Here is a 25,811-nt window from a genome sequence, read left to right as displayed (position 1 = left end):
ACCGCTGAAAAACGATTTTGGATGGGATCCTCATACACACCAATTCTAATTCTTGCCCATGCTATCAGTCCACTGGTACTTTGACTTTTTCACATATACATGAGGTAGTTTCTTCATGTATTCTTCCTCCAGATGTGTGTGTTACCATGTTCAACATAAAACAATGAAAACACCTCACCACTTCACTCTGTCTGGTCTCCTTCACAATGTTTCTTACATTCACTACCCTACTGTTAATAGGACACAAACTACAGATCTGGATTCAGGTAAGCCTCCAGAAGACAGTTACAAACTGCAATGGTTAATAACCTGTGTTTCATTGTTTTCTGCAGGACTCTACAGTTTAGTTTTAGTCTGCTGTTTATTCCAGCCAACGGTGAGGCATGATTGTAATCCCACATTGATTTTCTTGTGGACATCCAATTTGGGTTGGGTTGTTTGGGGAAGGAGACCAGACAGCGCAGTCATCGGTCTCATCGGATTAGGGAAGGATGGGGAAGGAAGTCGGCCATGCCCTTTCAGAGGAACCATCCCAGCATTTGCCTGGAGTGATTTAGGGAAATCACGGAAAACCTAAATCAGGATTTCTGGACGCGGGATTGAACCGTCGTCCTCCCGAATGCGAGTCCAGTGTCTAACCACTGCGCCACCTCGCTCGGTGACATCCAATTTCAAACAGATTATAAAGATAGCTCTGTCAAGAAATCTTTGGTGGATGAGGATCAATCATTGGAATAAAACTGTGTGAGCATCAAATTTTGAGTCTAGGTAAGCAGAAGGGAACCAATACAAACACAAAATCTCACTGCTGGATGAGGATTGGCACTCTACTTCTCCTTAATGGAAGTGCAAGGTTTTGACCACTGCAACATCTCCCTCAGTGAACATACTTGTTTGCTGTGTGTGAAAGTTTTTGTAAGACTTTTCAATAGCACTTTCTGCACTGCTTGCATGACCAAGCAGGGGTCCTAGGTGGCCCAGATGCATTTATAAGAATTGTGCATGTTTTATACTGCATTGTGCTTTCTCTAAGTTTCACTCTGTTCTTATAACACTATGGAGGAATATTGTTGCAATATTTATGTAATGAGTACATAAGAGGAACTAATAAAGATACTAATTTTGGACTAGTGTCACTGCACAATAAAATGGCGAGTTCAGAAATAGTGGCTAATGATCTCTCCACCCTTAAAATAAATGTTTCTGCCGGACACACTCTTCAATTCAAATTTTAATCACACTGAATCATCTAGATCAAACAACATTTATATATAAAGCAGTCTCAAAAATTAAAAGAAAAAACACTTCTTCATGAAAGAAGGCAAAATCTTGAGTAAAATATTCATCACTATTCTTCTCTTCTTTCTGTATTTTGTCCTTCAAACATATTCATTCTGAAAGTAATTTTAAGTATTCTTAGTTTGAAGATTAAAGTCTTACCAGTAAAACACTGACTACTACACTCAATCTTTCCTACTCTTTCCAATAATGTGTTAAAATATGGCAAGTATATAAACCATGTTGCACCTCCATAGTATGAAACACACACTTTTCCAACATACATTATCATAAAATCATTAATAAAATCCTCCTCCCACTTTTACCACAGTACATTACACACAAGAAAAGTATATTATTTCAAATGTGTTCAGGTAAGAGAACTTTTATAAGGTGATAACTTACATTTCAAAGTAATTCTAACACTAAGTACAAAACATTACAATTCATACTGATACTTATTCCACACAGTTATTTGTCATCAGATCTTCTTCACAGAAATTCCTGAACCTCTGTAACACATACAGAACTTTAATTACTGGACACACTATTTGCTCTAATGAGCAGCAAAGTGAATTCAAAGCGTGCCCACTACTTATATACTGGCATACACTTTAACAGCACTGAAGGTAAAAATTCATAAAAATTATTCAGTCTTTCTTCTTTGGTTTCTTTGGATTCCGACTTCGTGATTTAGCTTTGCACAGTGGACAGATGGGTGCATTTCGATGAATCTGTTGGTGACAGGATAGGCATGACTTCATAGGAGGAGGCTGTTGCCTGAAATACAGTTTTGATTATGGCTATGATAATGATAATAATAATAATAATAATAATAATAATAATAATAAAACTGCCTTATAGTAAGCACGACATCTATGCAATGTTATTTTATATTAAATCATCAGCTGTTAACACATCACTTCTATGTTTATCACTGCATTCAAGTATTCCTTTGAACATGAGTATATCAATGCAAACGAAATTTCTCAATTACTATGTAGTTAAATTCTATAAAGTATGGAAGTTGAATTTACCAACTGTATTTGTGAATGCGAACAGTAAGACACACCTAAAACACAAGTAAGTACTGGTAATCTACTGTAGTGAAGTTCTGTAGCATATTGGTAACTGATGACCTCCAAAAAATGTTATTCTCACACTAAGTCTTGATGTATAGCCATTTGACACTTTGACCAACAAGTAGTAGTTCTGCAGCATACTATGTTATGTTAAAATTACTGTGACCTCTCTTTGACTTTTTCCAACTAATAAAACTTTCTCATCTGGCTGACAGGTACTGTCTTCTTACATGTTTATTAACTTCAAAATGTCTTAGTATAATATAGCATTCAGAGCACAGCAACTCAGATGCAAAATATTAATATCTAAACACAAATGACAAACAGAAAGATGCAAGGAATTAGACTCTGGAAATGGTGGAAATCAATGTAGAACAAAATCCTCCAAGTATTTGGCACTGAAGATCTAACAGCAAACAAGAAAATGTCTAAAAATGTGGCACAAATGGTAGAAAGAACTTCAGATCAAGAGGCATATACACTATCAACATATGAATGTAAAATTAACATAACGTATTTATTGAAATTCACTCTCATAGCACTCATGGAACAGTTAATGTGCAATACGGTAAAATATCAGTTTCATCACATTAAGAAGCTTCCATAAATATCATATCCAAACCACTGTCATTTAAAATAGCTCATCACCCATAAATTGACTACTGTATTTTAACAAATAAAACACTTTGTTATAATGGATCACAGTAAAAATGAGTACACTCCTCACCATGAGATAAATGCCCAATATCCAGATACCATGGGCTTATTATTTATCCACAGGCAACTTTGCTAGATCCTGAACACAGTGTTTTGCTGTAGCTATAATTTTTAGAATTTTGTTTGCATAAAGCTTTCAACAATGTAGAATAGAAAGATGCAATCTGCACATTTGACATTGTAAGCTGGGGCTGTGAAAGTAAAATGTATTTAGTCTTTGATCTCATTTTTATTATACAATGACACACAAATCACTTTCAATTTAAATGGAAAATGAAGCTGAGTGCTATGTTTTGGAGTATCAGAATTGGCTACAGAAGCCAGTTTCAAATGTGCATATATTTATGCGAATGGCTTTTCAAAAAAACAGTGCTTTTGTAAACAGTTTCCCAGTAATGGTTCACTGAGACAGTCATTTCTTTGCTACCATTGCACAACTAACAAGAAATGTAGAGTGTGTGATGAACTAATCTCTCATGACAGCTCACTCTTGCACCAAAATTGATTTTATTGGCATTTGCCTTACACGATTTAGAGAAACCACATAAAACCTTAATATGAATGGCTGAATGAGTTTGGAACACCATTGTATCAGATGTGAATCCAGTGGCTTAACCACTGCAACACCTTACTCAAACGGGAAACTGTATCACAGGATCTTATGAAAGCAGAATGTTCATGTCCGGGAAGTTTGGTGGCGAGCGGAAGTGCTTAAACTCAGAAGAGTGTTCCTGGAGCCATTCTGCAGCGTTTCTGGACGTGTGGGGTGTCGCATTTTCCTGCTGGAATTGCCCAAGTACATCTGAATACACAATGGACAGGAAAGGATGCAGGTGATCAGACAGGGTGCTAAGTATGTGTCACCAGTGAGAGTCGTACCTAGATGTATCAGGGGTCCCATATCACTCCAACTGCACATGCCCCACACCATTAAAGAGCCTCCACCAGCTTGAACAGTCCCCTGCTGACATGCAGGGCCCATGGATACATGACATTGTATCCATACCCATACATGTCCACGTCCACACCCATCTGCTTGATACAATTTTAAACGAGACTTGTCTGCAGAATGAGATTTCCACTCTGCAGCGGAGTGTGTGCTGATATGAAACATCCTGGCAGATTAAAACTGTGTGCCGGACCGAGACTTGAACTCGGGACCTTTGCCTTTCGTGGACAAGTGCTCTACCATCTGAACTACCCAAGCACGACTCACGCCCCGTCCCCACAGCTTTCCTTCTGCCAGTACCTCGTCTCCTACCTTCCAAACTTTACAGAAGCTCTCCCGCGAACCTTGCAGAACTAGCACTCCTGAAAGAAAGGATATTGCGGGGACATGGCTTAGCCACAGCCTGGGGGATGTTTCCAGAATGAGATTTTCACTCTCCAGAGGAGTGTGCACTGATATGAAACCTCCTGGCAGATTAAAACTGTCAGACTTGTCTGACCAGGCAACATGTTCCCAGTTATCAACAGTCCAATGTTGGCGTTGACGGGTCCAGGCGAGGCATAAGGCTTTGTGTCGTGCAGTCATCAAGGGCACACAAAGTGGGCCTTTGGCTCTGATAACCCATATCGATAATGTTTTGTTGAATGGTTCACGCACTGACCCTTGCTGATAGTCCACCGCTGAAATCTGCAGCAGTTTGAGGGAAGGGTAGCACTTCTGTCACGTTGAATGATTTGTTGTCATCAGTCACATTCTTGCAGGATCTTTTTCCGGCTGCAGTGATGTCCGAGATTTGATGTTTTACCAGATTCCTGATACACACAGTACACTTGTGAAATTGTCATACAGGAAAATCGCAACTTCATCGCTACCTTGGAGATGCTGTGTCCCATCGCTCGTGCGCCAACTATAACACCGTGATCAAACTCACTTAAATCATGATAACCTGCCATTGTAGCAGCAGTAATTGATCTAACAACTGCGCCAGATGCTTGTTGTCTTATATAGGCATTGCCGACTGCAGTGCTGTATTCTGCCTGCTTACATATATCTGTATTTGACTATGACTGCCTATACCAATTTCTTAGGCACTTCAGTGTATTTAAAGATTTATGAATATAAAAATAAGCGGAAGATGTTTTGGAAGTTACAAGTCAAGACTTCAATCAATTAAAACTAATATAGAAATTAATAAGTAATAGGAGAATGTTCCTGGAAATCTGTTTCTAATTTATTTAATTTTGTCTTTTCAATATATTAGTGAAACTGTACATCACTACAAAGCAAAATGAAATTTAAAATGAATTAGTACAGAAGCAGCCTAAATCTGGATGTATATCAAGGCTTCCAAAATGTACCATGTCGCATAATTGTTCATTATTCACACATAATTGTTCATAATTTACTGAGTGAGCCATCACTGTCAGATCTTACATCCTCATCTCCACATTTGAAGTCCATGTACCACTTCTTATGTGTAGAAGGGATAAACATTTCTGCAACTTTAATTAACACGTTCGCTGCAGCTGACGATTGTAAGCGTTTACACGATCAACACGGCAGTTTGGCTGACGCTTATAAGTGTTTCTGCGATCAACAAGCCAGTGCGGGTAATGCTTATAAGCGGCGCGTTCACTAGCTGAGTACTCAGTTTAGTTTGTTCGGCTGTGCACTCATGTTAGTACAAGCAACCAACGAAATATCACATAACGTTTTCCTGCCTGCAGTTGTGTGTTTTCGTATTTAGTCATCTGTGTTGTGCATCATTTCCAATGGTGGCGAATCAACCAACACCGGGGCCTTCTAACACAAAAGAGAGTAGGAAGAGTGAACAACATTCTGACCATGAGTTACTGAGTGTGTTGGAAGAGAGTGATGTTGAGTTCAGAGGGGATGAACCATAGGAGGGTGGCTGGGATTTGAAGACTGCAGAAACATACCATAGCGATGACAGTGTGGAAGCAAAACTGTCGAATATGTTTTACGACAGTTTGGAACTGGATGATACAGATGACGATGATGAGGAAATTACTGATGATAAAGAACCTGCACTCGCAGAAGTAAGCAAACCGAGTGTGACTTAGCATGAAGAACTACATGGGATGCAGTATCATCTGTTTACGAAAGCAGAATGTTTGCAGATAAATCCTGCTGGCAATATGCCAATAGGTTTCTTCAGGCAACTGGTTACAGATGACATACTGCAGCTCGTAGTTGATGAAACGAATGGTAATGCATGCAATGTATTTGCAAGCAAAAATATGAAAGAGGGCTCTAGGATTAGTAATTGGAAACCTGTAAGTATATGAGAAAGACTAGTCTTCCTGGGTATTTAATTACATATGGGTAATGTCAAGTAAGTCCGATTACAAGACTACTGGGAGAAAGACCCGCTGTTCGAAAACAGAGGAACAGCGATGAGCATGGGCAGAGACAGATATTTGCTCATCTTACGCTCACTGCATTTTGCAAAAAATTCAGAATCAGGAGACCTGAAACCAGATGATCTACTATACAAGGTACACCTTATATAGAATTATTTCAACAACAGAATGTGTCAGGTTTATTATCCAATTAGGGACCTATCTTTAGATAAATCAATGATTCTTTGGAGGGGACGATTGTAATTTAGACAATATATAAAGAACAAAAGGAATAAATATGGCATCAAATTGTACATGCTAAATAATCCCGATGGTTTTGTAAATAAATGCGCTGTGTACACAGGGATGTGTGGTGATATGGGGGGGAAAGGGCATGCTGAAAATATAGTATTACATTTGTTGGAAGAGAAGCTGCATGTTGGCCATCAGGTTCACATGGACAATTTTTACAACCAGCTTTGCTTTAGCTAAAACCCTGTTGAAAGCAAAGACACATTGCACCGGGACACTAAGGGTAAATAGGAGAAATACCCCTAAAGATGTGGTATGCGCAAAACTGGGGAAAGAAGACACTATTGCACAATATTCGGACAGTGTAATGATTGGCAAATGGAATGATAGACGAGAGGTCTCCTATATTTCCACAGAATATCCTAATACAATGGGACATGTGCCAAATGCATGCCAGCAAATAGTCTCGAAACCACTGCCAATCATCAAATAATAGTTGTATGTCTGGGACCGATGGGCAGGACCAGATGTTTTCGTATTATTTATGTGAATGAAAGACTATTCACTGGTCAGAGAAACTATTCTTCAATGTAGTTGACATCCTAATGTTGAATTCACATTACCTATATAATAAATACTCAGGGCATAAAATGATAGAGAGGAGTTAAACAACAATATGTCAGTCCGTATTGAGAGAGTAGGAGACAGCTAAAAACAAGCACATGGAAAAATTGGCTGAAAAAACACCATACAGAAATGAAGGTCCAAAACTAAAAATTAAATGGCCTTTGCCATATTGCTTCGGTGGATAAAAAGCAAAACACGGTCACCAGCCCACACATCATTCGTTAAAACAGCTGACAAATCAGATGGCAAACCCAAGCTGGAACATAGATTGTTAAAAAAAAAAAGGACATTCCAGCAGGAATTGGTGGACAGTTAAAATTTAGGCGCAGTGTGTACAAAGTGGTGGGGTAGCACCACTTAGCAAATGACAATGGCTAAAAAGGCAGTGCCCAATACACAGAAGAGTCAAAATAATCTCCTCCCGGCAGGAGGGCCGAGAGGAGGTCGTCCAAGGTGCTGGGAGAGGCTTAATAAGCCGAAGCTTATTCCCATGAAGGGAGGATCATTGGTGATGCCAAAGGGAACCACCTCCTGACAGACGGCAATGCAGAGATCATCGGAGGCTGAGGTACGAGGACTGCAGCCTTGGCAGCAGTCTCGTTTCCTGGCAGACCAACATGACCAGGGACCCCACAGAAATGTGACACTGGCTTCATGAAGCGTGAGTGAGTGACAGTTTTCCTGGACCTGCTGCACTAAGGGGGGAGCAGTGTACATAGACTTTGGAGGGCACTGAGTGAGTCTGAGCAGAGAACAATTGGAAAGGCTGTGTCGCCGGATGTACTCCGTGGCCTGATGCAAGGCGAAGAGCTCGGCTGTAAATACTGAGGCGTGTGCCGGAAGCTGATATCGAAAGACACGGGTGCCAATGACGAAGGCACACCCGACCCCGCTGTCAGTCTGAGAGCCATCAGTGTAGACAAAGGTACTATCGCCAAGTTCCATGCGAAGGTCGTGAAATTTGAGGCAATACACTGAGGCTGGAGTAGCGTCCTTAGGAAACAAATGCAGGCCTAGGTTAACATGGACCGCGTCATGAAGTCAAGGTGGTAAAGGGTCACACCCACTGGGAAAGTTGCAGGTAGTGTGAAGTTAAGCTGCCGTAGCAAGTGGTGAAAGCGGACTCCAGGAGGTAACAGAGAAGTGGAATGAGCCCCTTCCTGACGGTCAATGGAATCATCAATGAAGGAGGCATAGGAGAGGTGGCCACGCATGGTAGACTAATGGCATGCATACCTGCAGAGCAGGAAGTAACGGCGGTAGGACAGTAGTAGTTCAGCAGCTTCAGCATACAGACTCTCAACTGGGCTGGTGCAAAAGGCACCCGTGACCGAACAGATGCTGAGATGGTGGATACTGTTGAGACGGCATAAGAGGGATGGGCGTGCAGACACACAAACAAAGCACCCAAAGTTTAATTTTGGACAAGGGACCGGTACGAACAGAGGAGGGCAGTTCGATCAGCACCCCAGGAAGTATCATTGAGGACACGAAGGACATTGAGGGGCCGCATACAGCAGGCTGCCAGGTAAGACACATGGGAGAACCAATAGAGTTTCCTATCAAGCATGAGCCCCAGGAATTTAGTAGTTTCAACGAATTGAAGGGCAAGAGGCCCAAGATGTAGAGATGGTGGGAGAAAGCATTTGTGCTGGCAGAAATTCATACAGATGGTTTTGTCAGAGGAAAAGCAAAAGCCACTGTCGATGCTCCCGGAGTACAGATGATCAAGACAGCACTGAAGACACCGCTCAGAGAGGTCCATGGAGAACTGCAATAGATGGCAAAATCGTCAACAAAAAGGGAGCCAGAGATGCCCAGTGGGAGACAGGCCATGATAGGGTTAATGGCGATAGCAAAGCGGACGACACTCTGGACAGAACCCTGAGGCACACTGTTTTCCGGGACAAAGGTGTCCGACAAGGCAGAATCCACACGCACCTTGGAAAGTCAATCTTGTAAAAATGCCAGAAGGAAACAGGGCAGGTGGCCACAGAAGCCCCATGTGTAAAGATTACGGTGGATACCAGTTCTCCAGCAGGTGTCATAGGCCTTCTCCAAATCAAAAAACACGGCCACAGTCTGAGATTTCTGCAAAAAGCCATTCATGACGTGGGTGGACAAAGTAATGGCATGGTCAACTGCAGAACACCATGCTCTATATCCACACTGCGCATTCATCAATAAATTGCGAGACTCTAGCCACCATACCAGCTGGGCATGAAGCATACATTCCATCACCTTGCAAACACAACTGGTTAGAGAGATGGGGCGGTATCTAGAAGGAAAGTTTTTGTCCTTGCTTGGCTTAGGTATGGGTACAAAGGTGGCTTCACGCCAGTGTCCAGAAAATATGCCCTCTGCCCAGAAGCAGCTGTATGTGTTAAACAGAAAGTGCTTGCCCACAAGAGAAAGGTGCTGCAACATCTGAATGTGGATGGTGTCTGGCCCTGGGGTGGAGGATCAGTATGAACTGAGAGCATGACTGAGCTCCCTCATAGTAACAGCGGCATTGTAGCACTTATGATTCAGAGTAAGAGAAGGGTATCGCCCAAGCCTCCTCCGATGGAGGAAGGCAGGGTGATAGTGCAAAGAGCTTGAAACTTCTGCAAAATGGTGGCCAAAGGTTTTGGGAGATAGCAATAGGGTCCACGATAACATCATCTGCTACTGTCAGGCCGGAAATTAGGGAATGGATCTTGGTTCCAGAGAGCCATTGGAGGTTGGCCCATATGACAGAGGAAGGGGTGGAACTGTTAAAAGAACTCGTGAATGAAAGCCAGCTGGCTCGTTTGCTATCCCAAAGGACGCGATGACACTTTGCATGCATCCATTTATAATGGATGCAGTTTGCCATCATAGGATGATGGTAAAAATGTGGATACCACATTTCCGTGCATGAATTGCATCGTGGCATGCCTCAGTCCACTACATGGTAAAGAGGAAGTGCAAGGAATGGAATGTTCTGCAGCAGTAACGATAACATTGGTGAGATAGTCCACCTGGTCTTCACGACTGGGGAATCTTGTTCTGCGAAGGTCGCCAGGGAGGAGTAAAGCTGCCAGTCAGCCTTAGTAAGCTGCAATTTGGGCTGGGCGTGCATGCAGACAGGGTAGTAGTCAGAAAATGGAGAGCACACGGGAAATGGTCGCTCAAGTAGGTGTGAGAAAGAACGGACCACTAAAGACGATGGGCAAGCTGGGCAGTGCAAAAGAAGAGGTCCAAATGGGAATAGGTGTGGGAGGAGTTGGAAAGGAGAGTGGGTGCTCCAGTGTTAAGATAGAAGAAGTAAAGTTGGTTAAGAAGGTCAACCAAGAGGGCACCTCTCTGACAGGTCCTGGGAGAACCACAGAGGGGATGATGCACATTAAAGTCAACGAGTAGCAAAAACGGGGGAGGTAGCTGTCCAATAAGCTGTAGGAAGTCTGCCCTGGTGACACCGAAGGACGGATGATGATGATGATGATGATGATTTGGGTTGAGGGGGGCGCTCGACATCATGGTCATCAGTGCCCTGATGAAAAGTCAACATGAAATCTCATGGCTGGGGACAAAGGCTGTCTCCACATGCGGAGCAGTTTATAATGTACTAAAGTCTGCCGCCCTTCCCCACCAGTTTAGGGATGAGGCCTGACAGTGCACAAAATTTCACCACTCCATTAACACTGGTATTGGTATCTGCAAGGATGGTGGGCAGATCTCCAGTGAGACCAAGGGCTGCCCTAATATCAATATACCGGACACACATAGCCACAATATGCTGAACTGAAAGCAGCACAACACAATCTTTACACAATGGTAGATCCTCCTGCCAGAGGAGGAAGCCATGTGTGAGAGGGCTATGCCTGATGTGCGGTCTGGTAAGCAAAACTCCTTACAGCGGCGAGGCTGACACAAAGTCCGCCATGCCTTTGTGGTCGATTTGAGCAACCGCAGTTTGTTGTCTGACACTTGCAACCATTCAGTCTCCCACTGACACATGATGCATCTGTCAGAAAATAAGATAATGGAGTGCATCCCATCCCGTGGATGGGACACTGATGGGCACCACCATCCCAACATGCTTTCTCGGCAGCTTTGTCAGCTATGTTGTTACCCTGTATCCCAACATGGCCAGGTAACCAGCTCCTTGACACAGCGTTGGGGCCGCTGTAAGGAGTCACGGATGAGCTGAATCAGTGTATCTACCTGATACATTTGGTGAAGTGCTTGCAGTGCACTAAGAGTCTGAACAGACAAGGAAACTCTTATGGTGATGTCTGTGAACCCTCTCTAGTGCCATCAGAATGCCATATAACTCCACATCATAATTTGTAAATTGTTCTGGAAGATGCACCTTAAAAAACCAATCAGGGAAAACCACAGAACAACCGAGAGCATTCTCCTGCTGGGATCCGCCTGTATAAGTAATGATAAAACTACGGTACATACTTAAAAAATAGACGAAAACAAAGTTGTAAAAATCATATCCGGAGTACAATTTTTCAGGTACTGTGTCAAGCTTAAAATCACTTTGAGCCTCTGAAGACACCAAGGCGACAATGCGTTCCATCCCTGGGTGTGTATTTTCATGCCCGAGAGATCCAGATCCTTGAGACAGTCCGTAGCGTGTATACCATATGACCGGGTTGCTTGGGTGTTGGATCACTGAACTAAATGCCAAAGACTGAGGTGACACTGATATTTTCAGTGCCTGTCGAGCCAAAAGGATACATTGCTGAATCCGGAGTGGTGGCTCACCAACCTCTGCACACAGACTCCGAGCTGGCCTGGTCCGAAAAGCTCCAGTTGATATCCGAATGCCCTCATGGTGTACAGCATCTAACATCCGGACGTAGGAAGGACAGGCCAATCTGTAGACCACGCTGCCATAGTCTAAGCGCGATCGAACAAATGCCCTATAAAACTGCAGGAGCTGGGACCTGTCAGCTCCCCATGTTTTTTCGCCAAGGCATTTCATTTCAAAATGTTCAACAACCGGAAGCCCTTTGCTCATAGGTCTTTCAGGTGCGGGGATTTCAAGTCAAATATTAAACCCAAAAAACGCACAGTGTCTTGAAAACGTAAAATACGCTCCTTACTTAACGCTACATCACTTATTCTCATGCCCATCAACAAAATCTGCTCTCTTATACCCTCTTTGCTAAACATTTCGAACAACCATCAGCCTGAAGGACAGAGGTACATAAATGGTACAGAGGGAGAAAGTTAGGCGGGGAAGGAAAAGGCGAACTGCAGCAGCTTGAAAGCGGGTAGTCAGGGATATTAGTTGACTAAGAAGGTCATCCCGTATGAGCAGCATGACGTCCCCACGAAACGGAATTCTGACCTCAGGGGGAAGGTCAAAACGAAACAGTGAGTAAAGTGAAAACTCAATGTGGTCATGAGGGCGCAATTTCATTTCCTGAAAGCAGAGTACAAGGAGATGCTGTGATGCTAAAAGCAGCCGTAAATCCTCTTTGTGGGACCGAAGGCCACGAACATTCCATTGGAGGACAGACATGAGGAGGAAGAGATGGACGGGTGTCAACTCGGCAGCTGACGAGTGACGGCCGGTGTAGAGTCGCTACTACAGGGCATAGGAGCAGGAGGATCCGGCTCCATAGGGTCCACAGAAGCATCGGCTTGCTTGTACAGTCGGTCCGTGGAGTCCAACGCTGGAAAATGATTGGTGGTGTGCACCGGTGAGACAGAGACCGGCCGGGCTAAGGTACCACGTGGAGACATCGTCGAACAGGATCGCTGAGTTGGTGAAGGAGAAGACCGTTTGCCTTTAGCGGACTTCTTCGAGCCTTTGCAGTTAGAGGAAGACTGGCTGGAGGAAGTTTTCATGGGAGTACTACTCCTGTTTTTTCCTACCTATGGGTTGTGTAGTCAATGGCTTCGCCCATTGATACAAGAGTTTGACAGTTTGTTGCACAGTGGGTTGGGAGGGGGGGGGGGGGGTGGTGATACCTTGACACTAGGTGATTTCACAACCTCCGAGCCGAATTTGAGGTCACATGTCTGTGTGGCCATATCCTTCATGGAGTGAGTAGTAACAAGAACAGAACTGTAGGTGCCAGACGGGAGAGCACAGGGTTTACGACTAGCCCGTAACTTGCGAGCTACTGGGTAAGGCACTTTTTCCTTTACCCAAATGCCGGGGTAGGAGGCGACATGGCCACCATAGCAGTTGATACAGTGGGGAGGAGGAGGCAGACAATTGCCCTAATGTGCATCCCTGCCACAGGTTACACATTTGGCTGGGTGTCGACAAGATGTTCTAGTGTGGTTAAAATGATGACACTGGTAGCAGCCCATTGGGTTCGGAATGTATGGCCAGACTCTGATAATTTCATCACCTGCTTTGAGCTTGGACGGCAGCACCACCCTATCAAAGGTGAGGAAAATAGTGCAGGTGGCCACTAAGGAGGAATCTAACTTTTTCATTACACGATGGACAGCAATGACATCCTGATCAGAGGGGTAAGATTGTATATTGGCCTCTGTTAGACCATCAAGCAGCATGATGTAAATTACACCATTGGAAGAATTCAAAGTTCTGTGGGGCTCGACACGAACAGGGTAGCCGTGGAGAAGCGAGGCAGCAAGCAGTTGTTGTGTTTGAGACTCAGACGCCGTCTCCAAAAGCAAAGTGTCAGTCTGTAACCAAGAGCAGGATTTCACAGGGCCAGGCCAGCAATTGCATCAACACCTTTCTGAATAATAAATGGATTGACCTCGGCAAAGGACTGACCATCTTTAGCACGTGAGACCACAAGGAACCGTGGTGCTGCAGGAAGGGTCTTTGAATCAATAGCCTCATTGGGCTGGGTGTCGATAAGATGCAAAATGCTGTACGGCTGGGGCCCCGTGGTAGCCAAGCACGAACCCACCAAAGAGTGGCGCCCCCTGGGGGGATAAATAGGGAGATGATTGACTTATTGCGAGAAAATCTCCCACGATTGCCAGCGTCTCCATTGGCGCACTCCTTCCAACTGGGGGCTTCCTTCACAAGGGGGCACACTCGCCTTAGGTGGTTGTCCACACCTCAGGTCACACCCCCCGAACATCTGACAGAGGGACCAATCAGCAACTTGGGCAAGTTGCAGCTCAGACAATCACACCTCCCTGGGCCTGGCTTGTACCAGGGGTATGTGCAAACCCTACCTGTTGACCCGGGGCTGTGAATTACACGTTACCCAGTCACCTGTTACACATCAGACACGTGGGCCGGCCTTCAGGAGCGCACAGGTAGGAAGAAGGGGGAAAACAAAAAAAGGAGGATCCTCAAACACCGAAGTAGAGGAATGAATGGAGAAGGGAAATGAAGAAAGGAAAAGGGAGTGAAAAACAAAAGTTGAGACTTTTTGCACGTCAGAGACAGAATGCAGAACATTCCCAATGATACCCCAGACATGTTCCCCAAGGAGGGGAAAATGAATAGCAAGATGATAGACATGCAGCATGGAAGGGAAAAATGCTGCAAAGGCTGGGGCCCTGTGGTAGCCAAACACGAACCCGCCAAAGAGTGGCGAGCCCCCTGGGGGGATAAAATGACGTCGTATGATTATAGAATACAAATAATTAAGGGAGTACTTCCACCAATGGACGTTACAAAAGGTGTGCATAACAAATATCGTAAAGACATACAAGTTGTGCAAAAGTGGGGCACAACTGAAGGAAAGAAGCAAGTTATGAGGAAGCGATGTAAAACATGTGCGGAATGGGCGAGCCTACAGATACACACCACACGTGTGCATAACGTGTCCAAACAATCTGTTTGAATTGCTGCACAATTAATGAGATGTCGTACCTTCAGAGGAAGATCTGTTCGTGTTTGATTTGTATACTGTTTGTGTTTGTTTTATTTGATAGCCAAGTAAAATGTTGTTACACTGAATGCTCAGAACATGAGGTTTCTGTACAGTATGTGGACTTATATGTGGTTTGCCATAAAAACATCACCTTTACACCTTGCAAACAAATTTGTTATATGGGACTGGGTTTCCATAGCACCACATTGCAGATGAGTCCTTTTTCTTTTTCTCGAGTTGATAAATCTATTGGTGTTTTCAGGCTAATTCTTTCTCATCGGAGCGGATTTATCGCTTGTTTGAACTGCATTTTCTTTCCAATTTGCAATAAAATCAATAAATCAGAGACGTTGTTGGAATTGTTTGCAATAAATGCATATGACGCTTGTAAGTGTCAGACAGCATGCAGCATGATCAGCATGCAGCTAAAGCATACTTCTATATCTAGCACAACCTCTTGTGCAGACGTTATATTCACTGTCAGTATTACATACGTGCACAACATGAACTTACACGTTTTGCAGAGATGTGATTTCAGGTCTCAGCTCACATGCGCTTAGAGTGTTAAGAGGCCCGCACTGGTGACCGCAGCGAATGTGTTAATCTGGATATTCCTTGCTATTGTGAGGCAGTGCTTTTAAAATGCGGGTACCAGGAAAGTATTCTTGGTAGCCAAGTTCATCACCTACCTCCCTTTGCAGACGAGTTTGAGATATATACTTATTGTAAATCATTCGACGCTGTTCTTGAAAAATGGTGCCAGATGTGATTTGAAATCAAAATCATACCCTGCTGCACGTTCAGCAAAACGAATTTACTGGAAGTTGACACCTTTCTTTTGAACTTCTCAGTTTGGGCAAACATATGATCATATGGCATAAATGTGTGGCCAAGAGAAGAAAATAGTAATAAATTTACCTGATGTAGCAAGTATACTCAACCACTGAACCATCAAAATATTTTAAATCTGACTTCCACAGTTTTCTGCGAAGGCATGGGGGGAGGATATTACCATCATTTGATACGTTGTTTTCTATGCAATGATTTAAAATTGATAGAATTTTGCTCAATACTTTCCTAGCATTAGATATTGCCAGCTGTTCTCTAGGTACTTCCAGCTATTATCCACTTCTTGTACTTTAAGAACAGACCATTGAAGAGAGATGACATCTAGCTACCAAAATATGCAGTATGTTAAAAAGTCAAACATTGGACGATGAAGGTTACACTCATTGTTTTGAAAGTGGCCATTCTCCATTTCTTACACATAGGTCCTTAATGGTCTTTAGTGGTGCAGTGGGGATAGAGATAAGGAAGCTCTCAAATGCCACAGAAAGTACATAGGAAACAACTGTTTCAAAACAAAACTATGCAAGTATGAAGAAACTTTAGAGTGACCTTTATTTTCCATCTTTTTAAAAGCTGCCACTGATAATAATGAACTACACAAACAAAATGTGTAAAACTTCAGTTAAATCTGACTCATGTGATGTGATTCATCAATCATGTAGCTTTCAAGTTTTCAGTGGGAGTAATTCTTTCAAGCATTTTAAATTTTTTATGCATGACCATTCATAAGAACTAGTACTGGAAATAAACTTCACTATAATTACATGAAAAAATATTGTTATTTCCTGTTTACTTGGCAACTACAGTATTTCAGAAAGGGCCTATTTTGTCTCAATTGTCAATGTATGTATTTATTTCACAATCACGATTTTCAGATGTGTGCCACTCTCAAGTGATACATAAAGTCTATTACTTACAGATCTGTCTATTAGGTTCCATGGGACCGTGCAAGCCAATGAATGGAATGAGTCACCAGACCAGGAAAGTTATAAACAAAGAAATGAATGAATTAATAAAACACAAAAAAATACTGAAAGTATACATGACAAGCTCTGAACTACTGCAAGAAACTCCTGTTTGGAAAAGAAGTAGTGTGCTACAAGTGAACCTGTCAATTTGGTAAAGAAAAATCGACAAATTGTGAGGCACAGTCTGCATAAACAGAACAACAAAATGTCTTTCTACTTGGATTTAAATACTTAGGGTTTATACTCAATTTTTTTCAGTTCTGCTTTCAGCTTACCATAACTGAAACCTGCCGACTACTGCACATCTTTCTGTACAACAAGTCTTCACATTCCAGTGTCAGATACAGTAGAGACAATACTTATAGTGGCAATAGCAGCTTTCATTTTCTGCACACAATCTCCTATGAGATACTTCCGAGAAAGCTTTCCATCTAATCTCAGTTCTACAAATTTGAAATGTTCAATTTCACTGACTGTTTGGCCACCTTGGGACAATGAAATTCTCCTTTTACAAGAATTAAGTGTCAGAAACATCATGCATTGCATATTGGTGTAGTTAAGCATTAATCCACTCTTTAAAAACTACATGCTGATGTCACTGACTAACCTATTAACTGCATCACATTCAACATTTTTCACATTACTTGTGTCATCTAGAAACAGAAATTTTTTTTTGAGTCATCTGTCATGTTTGGTGGCATATTACCAATATATTTCAAGGAAAGCTGTCAACCCAGAACAGAGCCTGATTGCACCCTTCACTTTACAGTATCCCAGACTGATCAAACCTGTTTCCTGTTTGTCAATACTGGAAGACAACCTCCTGCTTCCTATTTTCCAGATATGAAGTGAACCGTTGTTTGGATTTTTCCCTAGTCCCATACCATTCCAAATTATGCAAAAGTATTCCACAGTCCACAGAATCAGATGCTTTTGTTAAATGAACGAAAATGTCTGCTGTCCTCAAATAATCTTTTAGCCCTGCCAGTGTGTCTGTGGATAATCTTTTCCTGAATCTAAATCAAGCCTGACAGCAAACTATTTGCACTGAGATGTGGCATTATTCTCCTCTACGTTGCTTTTTCAAAATCTTCTTTGAACACTGACAACAATGAAATTGGCTGATAACTGTCTGTGTTCTCTCTTCCATCCTTTTCATAAACAAGTTTTAGTAACTAGTATTTCAGTCTGACATGAAACTGACCACATGTGAAAAACAGAATGCACAGTTGAGTGAGTACAGAACTAATGTATGGGGCATTGATCTTCATAATCCTCCTCAAATTTCATCATAGTCATGAGAGTCTTTAACCTTTAATAACTTTATAATGGATTTAGTTTTATGTTTGCTTGTTTCCTGTAGCTGAATATGTAGTTCTCTCTGAGACATCAGCTTTCAAGACTTTTGCATTTACTTGTACCACTGAACTTATTATTTAACATACCAATAATTGACAAGAAGTGATTATTAATATTTTTCAAACTCTAGTGTATCACTAACAGTTTCATTATCACACATGAGATGCGTAATGCACTGCTTGACAACTGCTACAGATTGGTTGGTTTGTGGGATTAAAGGGACCAGACTGCTACAGTCATCGGTCCCTTTTTCCAAAAAACTAAAACCACCCAAAGAGAATAAAAACGAACAACAGGAAAGACGGCAGACGAAACAGGACAAGAAATACTCCGACAGAGATCAGATAAAACAAATTAAAACACACACAGTGTGTCGGTGGGTGGCCGACCATAGAGAGAGAAAAAAAAAAGGAAAAGCCAACCACCAAGAACACATTAAAAACTCAGTTTAAAACCAGAGGCTAAAAGCCGGAATCTACACTAAAAAACATAAACACTCAGATTAAACAATAAAAACCCCCTGCCCGAATAAAACGCAAAACTAAGTCCACCATGGCAGAGTCATCTATTAAAAGGGCAGAGAGCGTGTCAGGCAGTGCAAACGTCTGCCTGAGCACAGCTAAAAGTGGACAGTCCAACAAAATGTGGACCACTGTCAATGCCGAGCCGCAGCGACATAGAGGGGGGTCCTCACGGCGCAATAAGTGGCCATGGGTCATCCGTGTGTGCCCAATGTGCAGTCGGCAGAGGACAACAGACTCCTTGCGAGAGACTTGAAAGGAGGAGTGCCACACAGTCGTCGTCTCCTTGACGGCACGGAGTTTGTTAGGGATTGCCAGACCGCGCCATTCAGCGTCCCAAAGCAAGATAACTTTGCGGCATAAGACTGCCCTCAAATCAGTCTCCGGGAGGCCAATGTCCAGAGATGGTGTACTGGTGGCCTCTTTCGCCAGGCGGTCAACATTTTCATTGCCGGGTATCCCAACATGGCCCGGGATCCAAACAAAGACCACAGAGTGGCCACAATGGGCAAGGGTATGCAGGGACTCCTGGATAGCCCTCACCAGACGAGAACGAGGGAAACATTGGTCGAGAGCTCGTAAACCGCTCAGGGAATCGCTACAGATCATGAAGGACTCACCTGAGCAGGAGCGGATATACTCTAGGGTACGAAAGATGGTGGCCAGCTCAGCAGTGTAAACGCTGCAGCCAGCCGGCAATGAACGTTGTTCGGAATGGTCCCCTAGAGTTAGCGCATAACCAACACGACCAGCAACCATCGAGCCATCAGTGTAAACAATGCCAGAGCCCTGATACGTTGTGAGGATGGAAAGAAAGGGGCGGCGAAAGGCCTCCGGAGGGACTGAGTCCTTCGGGCCCTGTGTCAATTCCAGCTGAAGGCGAAGGTGAGGCACACACCACGGGGGTGTACGCGGAAGTGCCCGGAAAGGAGGTGGAAGAGGTAAAGCCCCAAGCCCGTAGAGAAGCTCTCGGACGCGGACCGCGATCGTACATCCAGCCCTGGGACGACGTTCTGGAAGATAAACGTGCGACTGTGGGAATAGTAGCCGATAGTTAGGATGCCCGGGCAAGCTGAAAACATGGGCAGCATAAGCGGCCAGCAAACGTTTGTGCCGTAACCGCAGTGGAGGGACACCTGCCTCCACAAGTATGCTGTCCACAGGGCTGGTCCGGAAGACACCAGTGGCAAGGCGTATCCCACTGTGGAGGATAGGGTCCAGCACCCGCAACGCAGATGGGGATGCTGAGCCATAAGCCAGGTCCCATAATCCAGGCGGGACTGGATTAACGCTTGGTAGAGCCGTAACAGGGTAGATCGGTCGGCACCCCAGCGGGTGTGGCTCAAGCATCGCAGAGCATTTAGATGCCGCCAACACATCTGTTTAAGCTGCCGAATATGAGGCAGCCAAGTCAGCCGGGCATCAAAAACCACACCCAAAAACCTATGTGACTCCACCACAGCAATAAGTTCGCCATCAAGATAAAGCTGCGGCTCCGGGTGAACAGTGTGTCGCCGGCAGAAATGCATAATGCAGGTCTTGGCCGCTGAAAACTGGAACCCATGAGCTACAGCCCAAGACTGCGCCTTACGGATAGCGCCCTGTAGCTGATGTTCAGCAGCTGCAATGCTAATAGAGCTGTAGTAAAGGCAGAAGTCGTCAGCATACAGGGAAGCAGAGACAGAATTTCCCACCGCTGCAGTAAGCCTGTTTATTGCAATTGAAAACAAGCAGACACTGAGGACAGATCCCTGTGGTACCGCGTTCTCCTGGACTCGGGAGGAACTACGGGAGGCCGCGACTTGCACGTGGAAGGTACGATACGACAGAAAATTGCGGATAAAGATCAGCAGAGGGCCCCGAAGACCCCATCCATGAAGGATGTGATGACACCATGTCGTATCGTAAACCTTCCGCATGTCGAAAAAGACAGCGACCAGCTGCTGACGGCGGGCAAAGGCAGTACGGATGGCCGACTCCAGACTCACCAGATTGTCGGCGGCGGAGCGACCTTTACGGAACCCACCCTGAGATGGAGCCAGAAGGCCCCAAGACTCCAGTACCCAGTTCAACCGCCGGCTCACCATCTGTTCAAGCAACTTGCAAAGAACGTTGATGAGGCTAATGGGACGGTAGCTGTCCACCTCCAAAGGGTTCTTGCCTGGTTTCAGAATGGGGATAACAATACTTTCCCGCCATTGTGACGGAAACTCACCCTCGACCCAAATACTGTTGTAAAGGTCGAGGAGCCGTCGCTGGCAGTCCACTGAAAGGTGTTTCAGCATCTGACAGTGGATGCTATCTAGCCCAGGAGCGATATCAGGACAAGCGGCGAGGGCACTGTGAAATTCCCACTCACTGAATGGAACATCGTAGGATTTAGGATGGTGGGTGCGAAAAGGAAGGCTCCGGCGTTCCACCTGCTCTTTAATGGAGCAGAAGGCCAGTGGGCATTTGGAAGAAGCAGAACTCAGAGCAAAATGCTCTGCCAAGCGGTTTGCAATTTTGTCGGAGTCTGTACAAACTGCTCCATTCAGTGAGAGCGCAGGGACGCTGACAGGGGTCTGATAGCCATAGAGGTGTCTGATCTTGGCCCAGACCTGCGATGGAGACACATGGAGGCCAATGGTAGACACGTACCGCTCCCAGCACTCCTTCTTGCTTTGGCAGATAAGGCGGCGGGCCCATGCACGCAGCCGTTTGAAGGTAATGAGGTGTTCAAAGCAGGCACATTCCTCCTCCGAGGGGACCCAGAAGAATGGGGAATGGAAGATTCTACGGCAGTAACGATGACGGTGGTGACGGAGTGAACCACCGCATCAATGGCGGCCTTAGAGAGAGGCTCAATAGCGGCAATGGAGGAGAACAAGTTCCAATCAGCCTTATTCATAGCCCATCTGCTAGGGCGCCCAGAAGAGTGACGCTGTGGCAGTTACAGAAAGATCGGAAAGTGGACACTACCACACAGGTCGTCATGCACTCTCCATTGGACAGAAGGTAATAGGCTAGGGCTGCAGATCGAAAGGTCGATGGCGGAGTACATGCCATGCGCCATGCTGAAGTGAGGGACTGCACCATCATTTAAAATGGAAAGATCGAGCTGTGCCAATAAACGCTCAATGGTGGTGCCTCGATCTGTTGCCACTGACCCACCCCACAGAGGGTTATGGGCGTTGAAGTCGACGAGTAACAAGAAAGGTGGCGGCAATTGGGCTAGCAGCGCAGCCAGGTCATGCTGCGCATCACCATCCGGTGGAAGGTAAAGACTGCAGACGGTAACAGCCTGTTGCTTCCACACCCGAACAGCGACAGTCTCTAAAGCTGTTTGTAGAGGGACATACTCACTGTGAAGAGAGTTAAGGACACAGATGCAGACGCCACCAGACACCCTTTCATAAGCTGCCCGGTTCTTATAACAACCCCGATAGCCATGGAGGGCGGGGGTTCGCATTGCGGGAAACCAAGTTTCCTGAAGAGCAATGCAGAAGAAAGGGTGAAGGCTGATAAGTTGTCAGAGCTCAGCTAGATGGTGGAAGAAACTGCTGCAGTTCCACTAGAGGATGATGTAGTACATGGCTGAGAAAGGCATGAAGGGACTTGGAAGGCAATTTACGCCGCTTGTTCACTCCCTGCCACCGATTCAGTACCCGCGCGAGTGACATCCATGGCATCTGAGGGACCAGCGAGATCCAGGTCTTCAGCAGACGCCAGAATCTCGACCTCATCCTCAGACGCTGAGCTTGTAGGAAGCGGTGGGACGGGTGCCACCGCAATGTCGGGATTCTTGGGTACCTTTTTCTTTTTCGGCTTATCTCTCTGTGCCTTCGGTGGCTCAGGCCGGGAGGGCTTCACTGGGTCAGTCTCAGGGACGGACGACGACCATGAGGCCCTACGACCAGGGACCGGTGGTTGTTTGAGCCACTTGCGGGTGTCCGCTTGTGTACCAGTCGGAACTTGAGAAGGGAGGTCCCCAAGGGACCCCTTCCTGGTGAGAGGAGCCAAAGAAGTCTTACACTTCTCGGGCTGGGAAGGGGGAACTGATGTCCCCAATGGTTGGGGGGGGGGGGCGTTGCTCCTGAAGTAGACGGAGCAGGAGCAACAGAGAGTTTAGTGGCCCCCCAACATCAAGGGGCAGGTGTGGTCCTACGACTCTGAGAGCTGACTGGAACTACTGTAGCTGATGGAACTGTAGCAGGAGTGACAGTTGCAGCATAAGAAGATGTCATACACACTGGATGAAGCCGATCATATTTCCGCTTAGCCTCAGTGTACGTCAGTCAGTCCAGGGTCTTGATTTCCATTATTTTCCTTTCCTTCTGCAGAATCGGACAGTCCGGCGAGCAAGGCAGATGGTGCTCTCCGCAGTTGACACAGATGGGAGGCAGGGCACAGGGAGTATCAGGATGGGATGGTCGACCACAATCGCGACATACGAGGCTGGAAGCACAGCGTGAAGACATATGGCCGAACTTCCAACACTTGAAGCACTGCATGGGAGGAGGGATATAGGGTTTAACATCACAACGGTAGACCATCACCTTGACCTTCTCAGGTAATGTGACAGCCTCGAAGGCGAAGATGAAGGCCCCGGTGGCAACTTGATGATCCCTCAGACCTCGGTGGACGCGCCTGACAAAATGGACACCTCGTCGCTCTAAGTTGGCGCGCAGCTCGTCATCGGACTGTAAAAGCAGATCTCTGTGAAAAATAATGCCCTGGACCATATTTAAGCTTTTATGTGGGGTGATAGTAACAGAAACATCCCCCAGCTTCGTACAAGTGAGCAAGGCTCGTGACTGGGCAGAGGATGCCGTTTGCATTAAGACTGACCCTGACCGCAATTTGGACAAGCCCTCCACCTCCCCGAACTTGTCCTCTAAATGTTCTACAAAGAACTGAGGATTCACAGACACAAACGATTCCCCGTCAGCTCTGGTACAGACGAGATACCGAGGCGAATACCTTTCGCTGTCATTCATAGCCTTTCGTTCCTCCCATGGTGTGGCCAGGGAGGGAAACGATTTGGGGTCATACACATTAGCCTTAAAGTGAGCTTTGGAATGCTTAGAGACTGCTGGCGGCTGGCCGCCAGCGAGAGATGATGTACCACGCTTCATTGCGGGTCATCTGCCCTGATGCCACCTACTCCGACCAAGGGCCCTCCCCACGGGCGCCACCCAGCTGCAGCAATAGCCACCTGACAGGATTGCCATTGCCGGGAGTCCTGATGCCCCAGGGAGATGGGCATCTATGGGGAGTTAACGGTGCAGGCATCAGTAGAGCGATCCCTGTGTTGTCAGGGGGCTACAACCAACAGGGTACATGGTGGCCCCACCACAACGGACTCGCTACCGTGCTAGATGTTAGGTGAGATGTAGTCCATTGTCGCCATCATTGCAGAAAGTGGCACTGCACATTGCATGGCGGAAGCTGCATGCAGAAACGTATCCACGCCCAAGAGATGGAGAGTAGGCAGGACTGCAATGCAACAACGAATAAGCTGGCGAAAGATCTCAACGCAAGATGGACACAATGCACCAAGTAAGGCGCCCTTCCCCAATCGGCTCACTCTTCGGAAAAATTTTGAGAGATGGAGGTCAGACCCAACAGGGGACCATCACATAAGGTCGAAAAGTTTGAGACTCCTTTTAGTCACTTCTTGCGACAGGCAGGAATACCACGGGCCTGTTCTTACCCCCGAACCCGCAGGGGGGAACTGCTACAGAACAGACACCACTGGGCAGGAATAATCAAAGGCAATGATGGACGACATGAAACACAGTACGTACATAATAGTGGTAGAGCAGTATATTTATACAGAAAAATGGTATAGATTTTACCACATGGGAAAGCAGGATAAGAGACATAAATAATCATGTTTCAAACAGGTCCGACTCCCAACATGAAGGTCAATATCAGACACATAGTAAGGAAATGCCCTCCTCTGTCACCAATACACACTTTGCACCTGTTATTCGTGCTGGCTAGCAAACTGTTGAGTAGTCCTTGGGGATACTGTCACATTCCTCAAGGCAGTTTTCAGTTCTTGCACGGTTTAGGGAAGGGATGTTAGCTGCGAAACACGACAGCTAAGAGCAACCCAGGCATGCCACACTAACTGGTGGCCAGAATCAATGAGGCAGGATTCATCGGAGAGGGGTTAGGTCTGGGGAGCATGTAGGCCATTCCATACACTCAATATCATCACTGTCCTGTCTGACAACTCAGTAGTCCTATGTGGTCAGGAACTGTCATCCATAAACAGAAAGTTGGGACCTACCTTACCCTTAAACAGACGGACATGATCCGGAATCATCTCCCTGCAATATCGCTGTGCTGTAACGGTACTTCGCGCAAAGATATGCAGCGGTGTTCAGCTATTGTGCATAATGTCTACCTACACTGTAGCATCTAGGCCATATTGATGATGTTCATGAACATTCTGTGCTGTGTGAAGTGTTCCCCTCTCTCTCCACACTAACTGGTGGCCAGAATCAATGAGGCAGGATTCATCGGAGAGCATCACTTTGGACCACAGTTGCTGAAACCAGCCAACATGCTCCCTACACCAGCAAACTAACTTGATGATGGCATAGTTGAAATGGGATGCATTAAACACACTTCTGAGCAAACAAACCAGCCTGATTTAATTACCACAGACACACATATAGTGGTAGCAGATGCAATGTCTGCAGCGATCTGCCTAGGAGTGAAGTGTGTATTCCTTTCGTCGCTAGGGCTACATATTGATCCCCTTTCCTTGCGGTGGTCTCTCTACGACTGCTGGAATGCTTTTGCTTAGCGTTTCCACCTTCAGCAGTCTTTTTCAATTGTGAGATGACACTTTGGGCACACTCATTACACTAGTCAACAACCATCTTGCATCTGGGATGTGATACATCAACTAGTATGTATTTAGGTATGTATGATCTGACTATATCCTTCAAAATGTTCTAGCATGTACCATTTTTGAGTTTTTAAAGGTTTTTTTATCTTTCGTATTCAGTATTTTGCTTTCTGCTGTTCTTCTGTTTTGATGTTTAATTG

The 25,811-nt window shown here is 45.2% G+C and overlaps 1 protein-coding gene across 1 annotated transcript in view; it reads right to left on the bottom strand.

Moving 5' to 3' along the window:
• Nucleotides 1-1,218: 1,218 nt before the first annotated feature.
• LOC124721786 (zinc finger C4H2 domain-containing protein) overlaps nt 1,219-25,811 on the bottom strand; it is a 167,731-nt gene continuing 143,138 nt past the window's right edge. Inside the window, exon 5 of the mRNA XM_047246902.1 lies at nt 1,219-2,058. Within this exon, the coding sequence (XP_047102858.1) occupies nt 1,929-2,058 (130 nt within the window). The 3' untranslated portion in view covers nt 1,219-1,928. The remainder of the gene's footprint in view (nt 2,059-25,811) is intronic.

The sequence above is a fragment of the Schistocerca piceifrons genome, chromosome X (assembly GCF_021461385.2).
Source record: "Schistocerca piceifrons isolate TAMUIC-IGC-003096 chromosome X, iqSchPice1.1, whole genome shotgun sequence".
Lineage (NCBI taxonomy): Eukaryota > Metazoa > Arthropoda > Insecta > Orthoptera > Acrididae > Schistocerca > Schistocerca piceifrons.
Note: the sequence above shows the minus strand (reverse complement) of the source record. Positions and strands in the feature narration are given on the sequence as shown.